The sequence below is a fragment of the Cherax quadricarinatus genome, chromosome 34 (genome assembly GCF_038502225.1).
Source record: "Cherax quadricarinatus isolate ZL_2023a chromosome 34, ASM3850222v1, whole genome shotgun sequence".
Lineage (NCBI taxonomy): Eukaryota > Metazoa > Arthropoda > Malacostraca > Decapoda > Parastacidae > Cherax > Cherax quadricarinatus.
Genome location: NC_091325.1, coordinates 6,713,906 through 6,728,793, shown reverse-complemented (window position 1 = coordinate 6,728,793; position 14,888 = coordinate 6,713,906). Strand labels below are relative to the sequence as shown.

The window sequence follows — 14,888 nt, the reverse complement described above, 5'->3', positions numbered from 1 at the left end:
TCAAATCCAGCTCTTTCGCATATATTTCTCCCATCTATATTTTAAAATTACATCTGACCACCTGCCCCAATTTCCCTAATACACTGTTCCATGGACAAGATAAAAGCTCACTTGTGCATGAAATGTTGAACCAGTAGAGATTTCACGGTGTTTAGTGTCTATTTACTTACCACTTGTTGGCATTATGTCTTTACTCAGAAAAAAAAACACTAAGCAATTTCTAAAAGTGACAATGATGTACTCACTTGGAGGCGAGCAACTTGGAGAGAGTCTGTGTAAGGTTAGCAGGAGCACCGGGGAAGGGACAAGGCACACACATGGCCCGTACATACAGTGCCACTGCTGCCAGACGGTTGCCTCGTCCAGCTTCCAAAAGGGCAAGTTGATTATATGGATGACCACTGGTAGGGGCCACCATTACTGCATGTCTGCAAAAATCCAGCAATACAGAAACATACACCTGTGTCATAGTATACAATTTTCTGCTTCATCAAAATTATGATGAAGCAATCATTGGATTCAAACTCAATAGCAATGCCTCCTAATCTCTGGCAAGTGATTTAGCTAATAATTAACATCAGCTAACCTAGGGCTAGGTTTTTCTGTTGATTGCCTCTTCACTCAAATTGTTGCTATTGGCAGCCCACTGGCCCACACAGCCTGGTTGATCTGGCATAGGTAGCAATCTAATTAATTTTTTTTAAACCTTCTACACTTGTTCCAGCAATATTTCGGACATCTGCTGATATGCCTTTGATATGCCTTTGATATACCTTTGATGAGTTCTGAGAGTTCACATAATGACATCATTCTCTTACTGTACCCATGGAACCCTTACTTTTCAACAGACTATTTTACACTCCTTCCATATCTAAGCTTATTTCTTTCATCTCTCACATATTCTAACGATGTAAGAGTAGCATGTCTGTCTCACACTTAATGGATGGAGAATTAAACCTTCGCTAATCTCTACACTGAATAAAGTACACATGTTCAGTGCTTCGTGTAAATATAATACTGTAATAATTTAGCACAGGAGATGGGAGCTAGTAACCCCTTCTGTATAAATTCCTAAATGTAAAAAGATGAAAATCTTCACACTGTCTTCTCTTTTGGGTCACTCTGCTTTGGTGGGAGATGGCACTGTGACAAAAAAAAAATAATCTAGCAACCCCAACGAGTAACATATGAAAAATCTAACTCACCTGTAATAGGTCTCAGCTTGCTTGGCCTGGTGGCGATATCTTGCTAGGTCACCGAGATGCACAAGGCAGTACTGGCACAAGTAGAGGGCATTCTTCAGACTGCTCACTTTGGACTTGCCCTGCGTAGACCCATTGAGATCTACAGCACCGTATATGCTGTCTTTCCTGTATTAGAGAGAATATCAATGCTCCTGAATTCTAATATAGATGCAAGAGGCTGGTAACTCCTTGTCCTGTGCTATTACAAAAAAGAAAAATATCCTTATGCATTATTAGCACAGCATAGAAAATATATCCAATTCTTGTTCCATATAAAAAGCACTTGAAAAAATATACCCCTCTAAGTTAAGAAATCCTGCTGTTCCACTGAGGAACAGTAGGATTTCTTAAAACATTTTCACACAATCAAAAACTGAATCTAACCTTCGAAATGGCAAGTCAAGGCCATATTCTGAGCATATTTGATTGAAAAGCTGCAAGTAGAAGCCACTGGCAGAGTTGAGAAACCAATTCAACATATCACGTGCTTCACTTGAGCTTCCCTGGAAATAAAATTCCAGATGTTAATTCAAAACACATCAGTATTTCGTGCATCCCAATCCATTTTTTCTTTCATTAAATTTGGGAACTAATTTGTTTTCAAATTTGCAAGGTGCTAGGACCAAAAACTTTAAAACCATGCAATAAAAGATTCTACACTCACACACATACACATACCACACACATACCCATTCACACAAGCTAATACAGTACTAAGATTAAAATATACTACATCAGCTAAAAAAAAAATCACTGTGCTAATAATGGAACTTTCTGTGGGCTCTATGGGTGCTCCAGTAGTAATTAAATCATTCTTGTACAGTATTCACTGAAAGCACTAATCCCATATGAGTCATTCTGTTTTGCACAGCAGAGAGAAAAACAGAGAGCATTAGAGAGGAAATAACCCCAAAAGAAATATAATAACATTATACCTGAGGAACCTCCTAGCAAATCAGCGACAACCAAACCATGGTATCGGTAGGGTTAAAACTCATGGTAAGTGAGTCATGAAACTCCAGGTTTGATCCATGGGAAGGGAAAACAGGCCCAATTCCTTATATCAAGAGCCCCTTAAAGGCATCAAGGACCATTCCCTGAGGGGATAATCAGATTAAGGCTGGAAGTAGGCTCATACGTGCTTGCTAAATGCATTCCTTATTTGTTCCCTGCTTTCTTGTATCCCAATACAATAAGGTAACTTTTGCTCCAGAATGAAGTCAAACAAACATTAATAATTAGTTGAGATGATGTTCTAAGTACTCCTCCAGGAATGTATCTAAAATGTCTGTAGTGTGATTCAAGGATATAGGAATTTCCTGGCATAATACTGGAGTCAGTGATGTAAGCACATCAATTTGGCTAGTTCTGAAGTATATAAAAAAAATGCCAAGCATTTTGCCTCCACACCTGTTTATCCTTTGCTTGAGCTTGGAGCTGTGTTATGGTGTTCCTAAAGCCCAGGTTCCACAAGTCACGCTCCACTCCATGGTCCAGGGCCGCCTCAATCCAGTGGACCAAAAGCTGCCCACACACCACCTGAAAGCAGCAGTGTGGCACCTTAGTGCACTACAATACTGAAGATTGGCCAAATGTAGCTAGAGCACATGTGAAGAGTTTAAGAAAAAAAAGTCAAACTATTATAATACCATAAAATAAGTGTACCTGGAAATCAGACTAGTTAAAATCATTTACACTAAAAGTTTGATGATAAAAGCACCTCTTGATAGAGAAAGAAAAAATTTCCACAAATAATACAGTATAATGAACCCAAAATCAAGAGATGAACCTCAGTGGAAAAAAATGCTAAATCCCCTCCACTCAAAAAAAAAAAAAAATCAAAATCATTTTATGCCTAACAGAGTTGAAAATGATAAGCAAAAAAAACAAATTTTTATTTATAAAACCTGTGGGCTTGACTGGTAAACCAAGGGATCCCCAAACACAAGTTTCAATCTCTCTTACATGGAATTTTCTTCATGTTTCATGGATAGTACTTCTGAAAAAAAATTTAAAAGTGGAAGTCAGCTCTATTTATAATAACTCCTGACATTCCTTGCTTCACTATTTATCCCAAAATAAGAATATTACATATGTGCTTTATTTTATAACTAGCAGAGCCCCAAAATCTGAAAAGAATGTGGTGTCCACAACAGACTGACTGGCACTGTCTTAACATAATGTAAACTGAAGAGGCATATCAAGATATCTGTAGTGTAGCAGTGCAGCATTATCATGGACAAAAGACTGGTATAACAAGAGTGACTGGTATAATAAAAGTGTGAGTGGCATAACAAGAAAAAGAAAAAAAAGAAAAAAAGAGCTATTGATATAACAAACCTGAAGTTGGTGTTGGACGGCCCAGGCCTCATTGTTGCCCACTAGTGGGGTACAAGTATTAAGACGACTCTTCAGACCCTCAGCCTCCCTGCATCAAAGAGGGAAGTAATATTTCTTTTTATTAAAATCTCTTGTTAATTACATCATTAAGGTACAGAAACTTTTTGAAACAGCTGTGAACATTGAAAACATCATAAGCCAACAAAGATAGAGGCAATAAGATGCATCGAACATCAATAAAATGGGTGCTACCATTTTTAACCATAACGTAAAATACTACTGCATTACGAATTTTTTTTATTTCCACTAATACACTACAAGTAATCTAATATGCATGGCATTTCAGAAGCAGCTAACAATTATACAAAAACTCAAGTTTTAAATATTTTATAAAGAATTTCCAGATTATGGATAAAAATAATAATGTAACATACTTTACAGAGCTATGGTTAAAAGATATTAAGAAAAAGCTGAATTGCAAGTTGGTATTAACAAAAAAAAAAAAAACCCATAATGCAGTGGACCCCCAACTTACAATGTCCTCAACTTACGTTAAAACCGACTTACGATGCTAATCAGCGTAAAAATTTGACCCTGACACACGTTGAAAAATTCGACTTACATCATTCGTACCACGGTCAGCTGTACTACTCAAAGATGTGGAGAGACTGTTATTGGTGTGGCTTATCGAGAATACCGAGAAACAATTAACCCCAGAGGGTTAGCCACCCAGGATAACCCAAGAAAGCCAGTGTATCATCGAGGCCTGTCTAATTATTTCCATTGGGGTCCTTAATCTTGTCCCCCAGGATGCGACCCACACCAGCCGACTAACACCCAGTTGAACAGGAAAAAATGCCTGGAACTAGTGCTCATATTGGTAAATTTAAGGCCAGCAAAGGCTGGCTTGAGAGATTTAAGAATCATAGTGGCATACACAGTGTGATAAGGCCTGTTCTGGAAGAAAATGCCAAACAGGACCTACATTACTCAGGAAGAAAAGGCACTCCCAGGACACAGTATTTCATCACTACATCTTCAGTAAAGGTAAGTGTCATTTATTCTTCATTTAGTACACTAGTATATGCACAATATATATTGTGCATGTATCCTCCTTTTTGTGTGTAGGAAAATGTATATTTCATGTGGTAAAAAATTTTTTTTTTATACTTTTGGGTGTCTTGAACGGATTAATATGATTACCATTATTTCTTATGGGGAAAATTAATTTGACTTACGATAATTTTGTCTTACGATATGCTCTCAGGAACGGATTAATATTGTAAGTCGGGGGTCCACTGTAATACTAATGCTAAGTACCAGGAAAATTAAACAATTACAGTAAGATGTTAACACTCCAATACTCTATACAGATAATGTCACAAAAACTGGAGTAGGGTAACAGTATAAGGATTATTATGTAGTAGAAATTAATAACTACCTGTATAATATAATAATTATGAGAATACATATTAAAAATCTATCTGGTATTAACAAGGTATATATTTCATTGTAAAACTGAGGTGGAACACAAGCATAAATGTTATCAGTAATGGCTCTGATACTATTAAGTAGATTTTCAGACCATATCTAGTTTATGCTATTAAAATTTATACAGTGATAATACCAGTAACAATTTTGCATTTCAAGCAAATATATACATGTACAGCCTCTCCTCACTTAACAACGAAGTTCCGTTCCTAAGACCACAGCGTTAAACGAATTCATCATTAAGTGAGGAGCATACTATAATGGTAATGAGTTTGTGTCAACCATCTTTGATATTGTTTTAATGTCACTTTTGCACCATTTATAACATTACTGGTATATTTTTAAATGTTTATACAGTAGTGTACTGTACATTGAAATAAACAGAATAAAGGAAATCAGCTCTAATATACATTATTTAGGCATGAATACTGGTCAGAGAGCCCATTGTAAGTCCGAGGTGTCGGTAAATGAGTACATCGCTAAGTGAGGAGAGGCTGTACTTCAACATAAAAATAATTATTTATTTAAAAATGATGTAAGTGAATAGCTATGAGCTAACATAGCACGGCGAAGAGACGTGCTCAGCAAAGAATACATTAATAATAATAAAAATCAATACAAATTTATATTGAATAATAATAATTTATATAAATTACATGAGTTTTTCTTTTAAATTTGTTTAATTACTGTGTACTAGGGAACTTTTTTCCGAATACATATGAAACTATTTATTTAGAATTCTTATACAATGTACAGCATATAATTTTCTTTTGCAAAACCCATAAGGTGTGTAGCATTTTGGGGAAAGTCATAATATAAAAGTTAATTTAACGTATCAATACAATACTGTATGTCTCACACTTGTAAAAATGTGTTTATACAACATAGGGACATCAGTCCAGATAAAGATATACAGTGGAACCTCAGTACTCGAACAACTCCCTTCTTGAACAGTTTGATATTCAAACGCTTTGTTTGGCAAAAAAAAAAAAATCGCTTGGTAGCCAACTATTTGCTCAGCACTCGACCAAACAGACACGACCTGCCAGAACTTCGCTATAAACTATTTCAGGTTTCTTTGCATTTTTGGTGTTTTTTATATTATTTGTATAAATAAGTCACCATGGGGCCTATGAAGATTATTGATAACAGCCAACCAAAAAGAAAATTGGTTGGGAAAAATTTGTTTGGTACTTGAACAGATCGGCATTCGAACAGCCTTCCAGAACGAATTAAGTTCGAGTACCGAGGCTCCACTGTATATATATATTTTTTTACACACTCGCCATCTCCCACTGAGGCAGAGTGATCAAAAAAAAAAAAAAAAAGAAAGACATTATTATGTAATTATTATTACTATTATTATTATTTATATTTCACTTAACATATCACTATTCAAATAAAGTAACTTAACTAAACATACTCAACTTGTGGTTCACAAGTAAATACACAGCTGTAATACTGCATGAACCTGTCACCACCTATGAAAGAATAGTTGCTATGACCAGGTTACTCAGAATGTAAAAATGTTGATCTCACAAAGAATTAAGCTGAACATCTTGGAAGTGGGAGTGCCGACGGAACCCCAAGATGAAACTACTACTTCTGCCTGACACATACTGTGTCAGGCAGAATTAATAGTTGACTCATTTATTATTTTTTGAGTATCAACTACATGAGGGTTATTAAAGCTGCCATACCTAAAATGAAGATCAAAGTAAACTCTCACCGTATATACACTGAGATATACACACCTCTTGGTGTATATATTCTTCACTTCGAGTAGAAGGGTCATATTCTTATTTTTTAAGACAAAAGTATCTATTACCTCTTTTTATGACAACTGTAATAGCTTCAGTATCTAATCTAAGGTTTCCACCAAGGAAAATTTTCTTTTTAAATGCAAGTTATGCAGCATTAGATCAGCAAAACTGCCTAATGATGGAGCCAGTTATAGAGCTATTAATAAAGTATCCAGGTAGTGAGATAGGAAATAAAGGAGAACAAAAGTGACCTCTGTACAAGATATGGAAATACTGTAAGCAGATATTATCAGTCTTCAAGTGAGCAATGGAAAATAACTTGATGGTCATTGTGGTGAAACACAGGGACACCACAGGCAAAATAAGAGAACACAGTGTTAACATCCGTTGGTCGCAACTATTGAAGATATTGAAAAAGTTGCCAGGACAGGTGCAAAGATTTTAAAGAAAAAAAAAGTGGACAACTACATCTGCAATGTGCCAGGTCAACCAGGCTGTGATGGCCACATGGGCTAGCTGGCAACCAACAGCAACAACCTGGGTAAACAGGAATTCATCATAGAAGCGTGGGCCCAGGCAGGGCTGCGAGGGCAATAAAAGAAAAACTCATAACCTGTTATAGGAATGTCATTGGTACAAGCTAATTAGTTTCACCACTTCCCAACTTCTTTCCTCTCCTTTACTACTTTCTTCTCTCCTCTTCTTCACCTCCTTTCTCTCTCCTCTCCTTCAATCTCATCTTCACTTTCCATATCTCTCTTCTGTCATCTTCAATCCCATCTGCTTCACTTCCCACCACTATCCTCCTCTTCAATCCCATCTTTCACTTCCCACCTCTCTCCTCTATTCCCTTCTCTTCTCCTCCACTTCCTTCCTCTCTCCTCTATTCCCTTCTCTTCTCCTCCACTTCCTTCCTCTCTCCTCTCCCTCAATCTCTTCTTCCTCACTTCCCACCTTTCTCCTCTGCTTTCTTCCTCTCTTCATCCCTCAATACCACCTCTCTCTGCAACCCTCTCCTCCCCAACCCTTCCCATCCCTCTCCTCCTATTCACTCCCACTCCCCACCTCTCTCTCCTCTACTTTCCTTCTCCTCTCCTTCCCATCCCACCACTCTCCTCTTCCTCCCTATCTCCTCCATTCATTCCACGTCCCTGTTCCTCTCCCCCTCACATCACAGCCACAGATCAGCAGTACTGCTGCCCAGGACCCACCTTAGGAGCTGACTAGCAGTTTTCATCTCATGTAAAAGGCGAGACGTTGGCTCAGGTGTTCGTCTCTCTCATTGCATTGTGCAAACTTCGTCTGCCATGTTTACATGTTATTTTCACCGTCTGCCAAGTTCCTCTTTGCTAAATAAATATGTAGGTTTATTTGGCCATAGATACACGTAAATCCAGTTACGGAAATTATCATGCATTGTAATGTAGATGTAAATTAAATTGGGTAAGCTCAAATAAATGTCGAAGTGGCTTATTTCCATTGGGATCTTTGAGTTGTTTCCATTGGGCAAGTTTCTCTTGCTTAAGTATGTAAGTTTATATAAGTACAGGTACATATAAGTACAATTACAGAAATTATCTTAATTATTAACATATATACGTTAACCAGGATAACCCAAAAAAGTCAAAGTGGCTTATTTCCATTGGGATTCTCGAGTTATTTCCATTGGGCAAGTTCCTCTTGGTAGGGAAATATTTAAGTTTATTTAGGTACAGATACACACAAATAGTTATATAAATTATCATACATAGTAACGTATGTGTAGATTACCCAGGATAACCCACAAAAAAAGCCAAAATGACTTATTTCCATTGAAGGTAAGTAAGTTAGTAAGCTTATTCAGGTAAGAGTATACATAAATATAGTTAATTAAACAAATTATCATACGTTGTAAAATGTGTACCTAGGTTAACACAAAGAAAAGGTCAAATTGACTTAATTCCTTTAGGGTAAGTTACAGGTACACATAAATACAGCTACATAAATTATCATACATAGTAACGTATGTGTAAATTACCTAGGATAACTGCCCGCCCCCCCCTCAAAAAAAGTTCAAGTGACTTATTTCCATCTCTACAATGTAATTTTTCGTCGTAAAATCGAGATTATTAAAGCCCTTGTCATACTTTAAATAATATTAACAATGTTTTGTCAACTCTTAAGACATTGTATTTAAAAATGCATATATTTAACTTGCAAATGTGTATTTCCCAAATACATTAACTCGGTGAACGTACCGTATTTACATTATATAGGAAAGTGTAACTGCCATGTATTCATAATATTTAATCAGAATAATAGATATGAATGGATATAGAGAGAGAGAGAGAGAGAGAGAGAGAGAGAGAGAGAGAGAGAGAGAGAGAGAGAGAGAGAGAGAGAGAGAGAGAGAGAGAGAGAGAGAGAGAGAGAGAGAGAGAGAGAGAGAGAGAGAGAGAGAGAGAGAGAGAGAGAGAGAGAGAGAGAGAGGATAATAGTTGCCAGTTATTTTCACAGTGAGGGCCATTCTTGGCTGTCCTGTGAGAGACGTCACTCAGGTATATTATGGTAGAGAAATTTGGCCACGCCAGTGTGAAGATGTCCTCAGATGTGAGGTTCTCACGGGCTGTTATCATTACTTTCAAAACAAGAGCTGAATTTACCCTACCCAGTAAATGAATGTCATTTTATTCATGTACCTATACCATCTGTGGCCTCTTTAGATATTTGTAAAAACATTTTTTGGGGGGTTTAATGGGATTTAAAGTCTATTGACTGCACTAGGGCCATTTAAAGCTGCTTGTAACTTTTTCACCAGAACAAGAACACTTCAGTCTCTAAAATGGGGATAAAAGTAAATTCTTACGTATATACTCCTTCCTTAAGTGGATGGGACCTGACCTGACTAGGTCGGTCATTGGTTTAAGCCGCGAGGTGACTTGGACCTGCCTCGCATGGGCCAGTAGGCCTGCTGCAGTGTTCATTCTTTATGTTCTTATATACGCGGAAATACGCCTCTTTAATTAAACTCATTTAGGCACAGGTACACGTAAGTAGAATTATCTAGGATAACTCCGAAAGCCAAAGTCACTTATTTCCATTAGGGTCCTATTATCCTATATATATATATATATATATATATATATATATATATATATATATATATTATTTTTTATTTTTTTTTATTATCACACCGGCCGATTCCCACCAAGGCAGGGTGGCCCGAAAAAGAAAAACTTTCACCATCATTCACTCCATCACTGTCTTGCCAGAAGGGTGCTTTACACTACAGTTTTTAAACTGCAACATTAACACCCCTCCTTCAGAGTGCAGGCACTGTACTTCCCATCTCCAGGACTCAAGTCCGGCCTGCCGGTTTCCCTGAATCCCTTCATAAATGTTACTTTGCTCACACTCCAACAGCACGTCAAGTATTAAAAACCATTTGTCTCCATTCACTCCTATCAAACACGCTCACGCATGCCTGCTGGAAGTCCAAGCCCCTCGCACACAAAACCTCCTTTACCCCCTCCCTCCAACCCTTCCTAGGCCGACCCCTACCCCGCCTTCCTTCCACTACAGACTGATACACTCTTGAAGTCATTCTGTTTCGCTCCATTCTCTCTACATGTCCGAACCACCTCAACAACCCTTCCTCAGCCCTCTGGACAACAGTTTTGGTAATCCCGCACCTCCTCCTAACTTCCAAACTACGAATTCTCTGCATTATATTCACACCACACATTGCCCTCAGACATGACATCTCCACTGCCTCCAGCCTTCTCCTCGCTGCAACATTCATCACCCACGCTTCACACCCATATAAGAGCGTTGGTAAAACTATACTCTCATACATTCCCCTCTTTGCCTCCAAGGACAAAGTTCTTTGTCTCCACAGACTCCTAAGTGCACCACTCACTCTTTTTCCCTCATCAATTCTATGATTCACCTCATCTTTCATAGACCCATCTGCTGACACGTCCACTCCCAAATATCTGAATACGTTCACCTCCTCCATACTCTCTCCCTCCAATCTGATATTCAATCTTTCATCACCTAATCTTTTTGTTATCCTCATAACCTTACTCTTTCCTGTATTCACCTTTAATTTTCTTCTTTTGCACACCCTACCAAATTCATCCACCAATCTCTGCAACTTCTCTTCAGAATCTCCCAAGAGCACAGTGTCATCAGCAAAGAGCAGCTGTGACAACTCCCACTTTGTGTGTGATTCTTTATCTTTTAACTCCACGCCTCTTGCCAAGACCCTCGCATTTACTTCTCTTACAACCCCATCTATAAATATATTAAACAACCACGGTGACATCACACATCCTTGTCTAAGGCCTACTTTTACTGGGAAAAAATTTCCCTCTTTCCTACATACTCTAACTTGAGCCTCACTATCCTCGTAAAAACTCTTCACTGCTTTCAGTAACCTACCTCCTACACCATACACTTGCAACATCTGCCACATTGCCCCCCTATCCACCCTGTCATACGCCTTTTCCAAATCCATAAATGCCACAAAGACCTCTTTAGCCTTATCTAAATACTGTTCACTTATATGTTTCACTGTAAACACCTGGTCCACACACCCCCTACCTTTCCTAAAGCCTCCTTGTTCATCTGCTATCCTATTCTCCGTCTTACTCTTAATTCTTTCAATTATAACTCTACCATACACTTTACCAGGTACACTCAACAGACTTATCCCCCTATAATTTTTGCACTCTCTTTTATCCCCTTTGCCTTTATACAAAGGAACTATGCATGCTCTCTGCCAATCCCTAGGTACCTTACCTTCTTCCATACATTTATTAAATAATTGCACCAACCACTCCAAAACTATATCCCCACCTGCTTTTAACATTTCTATCTTTATCCCATCAATCCCGGCTGCCTTACCCCCTTTCATTTTACCTACTGCCTCACGAACTTCCCCCACACTCACAACTGGCTCCTCCTCACTCCCACAAGATGTTACTCCTCCCCGCCCTATACACGAAATCACAGCTTCCCTATCTTCATCAACATTTAACAATTCCTCAAAATATTCCTTCCATCTTCCCAATACCTCTAACTCTCCATTTAATAACTCTCCTCTCCTATTTTTAACTGACAAATCCATTTGTTCTCTAGGCTTTCTTAACTTGTTAATCTCACTCCAAAACTTTTTCTTATTTTCAACAAAATTTGTTGATAACATCTCACCCACTCTCTCATTTGCTCTCTTTTTACATTGCTTCACCACTCTCTTAACTTCTCTCTTTTTCTCCATATACTCTTCCCTCCTTGCATCACTTCTACTTTGTAAAAACTTCTCATATGCTAACTTTTTCTCCCTTACTACTCTCTTTACATCATCATTCCACCAATCGCTCCTCTTCCCTCCTGCACCCACTTTCCTGTAACCACAAACTTCTGCTGAACACTCTAACACTACATTTTTAAACCTACCCCATACCTCTTCGACCCCATTGCCTATGCTCTCATTAGCCCATCTATCCTCCAATAGCTGTTTATATCTTACCCTAACTGCCTCCTCTTTTAGTTTATAAACCTTCACCTCTCTCTTCCCTGATGCTTCTATTCTCCTTGTATCCCATCTACCTTTTACTCTCAGTGTAGCTACAACTAGAAAGTGATCTGATATATCTGTGGCCCCTCTATAAACATGTACATCCTGAAGTCTACTCAACAGTCTTTTATCTACCAATACATAATCCAACAAACTACTGTCATTTCGCCCTACATCATATCGTGTATACTTATTTATCCTCTTTTTCTTAAAATATGTATTACCTATAACTAAACCCCTTTCTATACAAAGTTCAATCAAAGGGCTCCCATTATCATTTACACCTGGCACCCCAAACTTACCTACCACACCCTCTCTAAAAGTTTCTCCTACTTTAGCATTCAAGTCCCCTACCACAATTACTCTCTCACTTGGTTCAAAGGCTCCTATACATTCACTTAACATCTCCCAAAATCTCTCTCTCTCCTCTGCATTCCTCTCTTCTCCAGGTGCATACACGCTTATTATGACCCACTTCTCGCATCCAACCTTTACTTTAATCCACATAATTCTTGAATTTACACATTCATATTCTCTTTTCTCCTTCCATAACTGATCATTTAACATTACTGCTACCCCTTCCTTTGCTCTAACTCTCTCAGATACTCCAGATTTAATCCCATTTATTTCCCCCCACTGAAACTCTCCTACCCCCTTCAGCTTTGTTTCGCTTAGGGCCAGGACATCCAACTTCTTTTCATTCATAACATCAGCAATCATCTGTTTCTTGTCATCCGCACTACATCCACGCACATTTAAGCAACCCAGTTTTATAAAGTTTTTCTTCTTCTCTTTTTTAGTAATTGTATACAGGAGAAGGGGTTACTAGCCCATTGCTCCCGGCATTTTAGTCGCCTCATACGACACGCATGGCTTACGGAGGAAAGATTCTTTTCCACTTCCCCATGGACAATAGAAGAAATAAAAAAAGAACAAGAGCTATTTAGAAAAAGGAGAAAAACCTAGATGTATGTATATATATATATGCATGTGCGTGTCTGTGAAGTGTGACCAAAGTGTAAGTAGGAGTAGCAAGATATCCCTGTTATCTTAGCGTGTTTATGAGACAGAAAAAGAAGCCAGCAATCCTACCATCATGCAAAACAGTTACAGGTTTTTGTTTCACAGTCATCTGGCAGGACGGTAGTACTTCCCTGGGTGGTTGCTGTCTACCAACCTACTACCAAAATATTTATATATATATATATATATACATATATATATATATATATATATATATATATATATGTCCAAATCTAAATTAATTATTATAATAAAAAAGAAGCGCTAAGCCACAAGGACTATACAGCAAAATCTAAATTAAAACTTACTAAATATATGTGTCCGGAATTCTTTACTCGTATATAATAGGTTTATCGCATTATTGCATCTACATTATTAATATAATAAAGTCCAACTGTATCTATGCCGGGTCAGGTTAAATAAAGTGAATACAATTTGTGGGAAGTTTTCCATGTTTAAGTATTAATTATAAGGCTAGCTAAGTGAAACGTGAATTATACAAGAAGTGTGAGCTGGACGGTCCAAACCTCTTACTATAGTAGCCAGTTGTTAGCAGCAGCAACAGCAGCAGCAACATTGTCGTCAGCAGCAACAGTGTCAGCAGCAGCAAGTGTCAGCAGCAACAGTGTCAGCTACTGCTGATGAAAATTATACTTGATTTATGATGATTATATTTGATGATAATCCAATAAAGTCACTGCGACATCTTTCTAGTGGAGTCCTCTGATTTTTTCCCCCCTCAGCTCAGTGTTGTCTGCTGAGTGAAAATCTGAGACTGGTGTTAAATATATTGTATAAGCTTGTTATATGATATTGACCAGTAGGGGGTAAAAATGTATTAGCAAATACTAAATTATTATTACATTTAAGGGAAAGCTCTTAATCCTCAAGGGTCATATAGAGCCTGGTGAAATGGGAAGCATTCAGGTTGGATCCCAGGAAGAGGGCAATCCTAATTCCTTGGATGAGGCACTGCCTTGGGAAACCCACATGAAGGGCCCTGAAAATCATGCTCCTCACCACACTGGGGAGATGATTCGCTAGTCAGTAAAACAATTGCTTTATTAATGAAATTGATTAATTTCCTTATTGTTTGGTAATATCACTTACCTCATTATAATTATCCCCTCAAGGAAGGTTCCTTGATGTTGGTGAGGGGCTCTTGATTTAGGGAATTGGATCTGTGCTCCAGTTCCTCGAATTAAGCCTGAATGCCTTCCACATCCCCCCCCCAGGCGCTGTATAATCCTCCGGGTTTAGCGCTTCCCCCTTGATTATAATAATAATAATAATAATAATTATAATTATAATCATAACCAGGTGCTAAACCGACAAGGGTTTTACAGCACTGTTATCTTATCCTTATTATGTTCCATTCATGAAATTAATAAATCAATAAAACAAGTGAAGTCTTCCTCACTCATTACTTGCATAATGTGTTTTAGTATTATATTAAGGAAAAAGCTA

At 37.9% G+C, this 14,888-nt stretch overlaps 1 protein-coding gene across 2 annotated transcripts in view; it reads right to left on the bottom strand.

Annotated features, from left to right (window-relative positions):
* LOC128693744 (nonsense-mediated mRNA decay factor SMG7) overlaps positions 1–8,167 on the bottom strand; it is a 42,679-nt gene extending 34,512 nt beyond the window's left edge. For both annotated transcript variants that reach the window (XM_053783596.2, XM_053783597.2), the window contains exons 1-6: positions 8,050–8,167; positions 3,585–3,672; positions 2,655–2,783; positions 1,629–1,747; positions 1,206–1,370; positions 246–428 (exon numbers count right to left, since the gene is read on the bottom strand). In XM_053783596.2, the coding sequence (XP_053639571.2) occupies positions 246–428; positions 1,206–1,370; positions 1,629–1,747; positions 2,655–2,783; positions 3,585–3,672; positions 8,050–8,075 (710 nt within the window). In that variant the 5' untranslated portion in view covers positions 8,076–8,167. The remainder of the gene's footprint in view (positions 1–245; positions 429–1,205; positions 1,371–1,628; positions 1,748–2,654; positions 2,784–3,584; positions 3,673–8,049) is intronic.
* Positions 8,168–14,888: the final 6,721 nt, after the last annotated feature.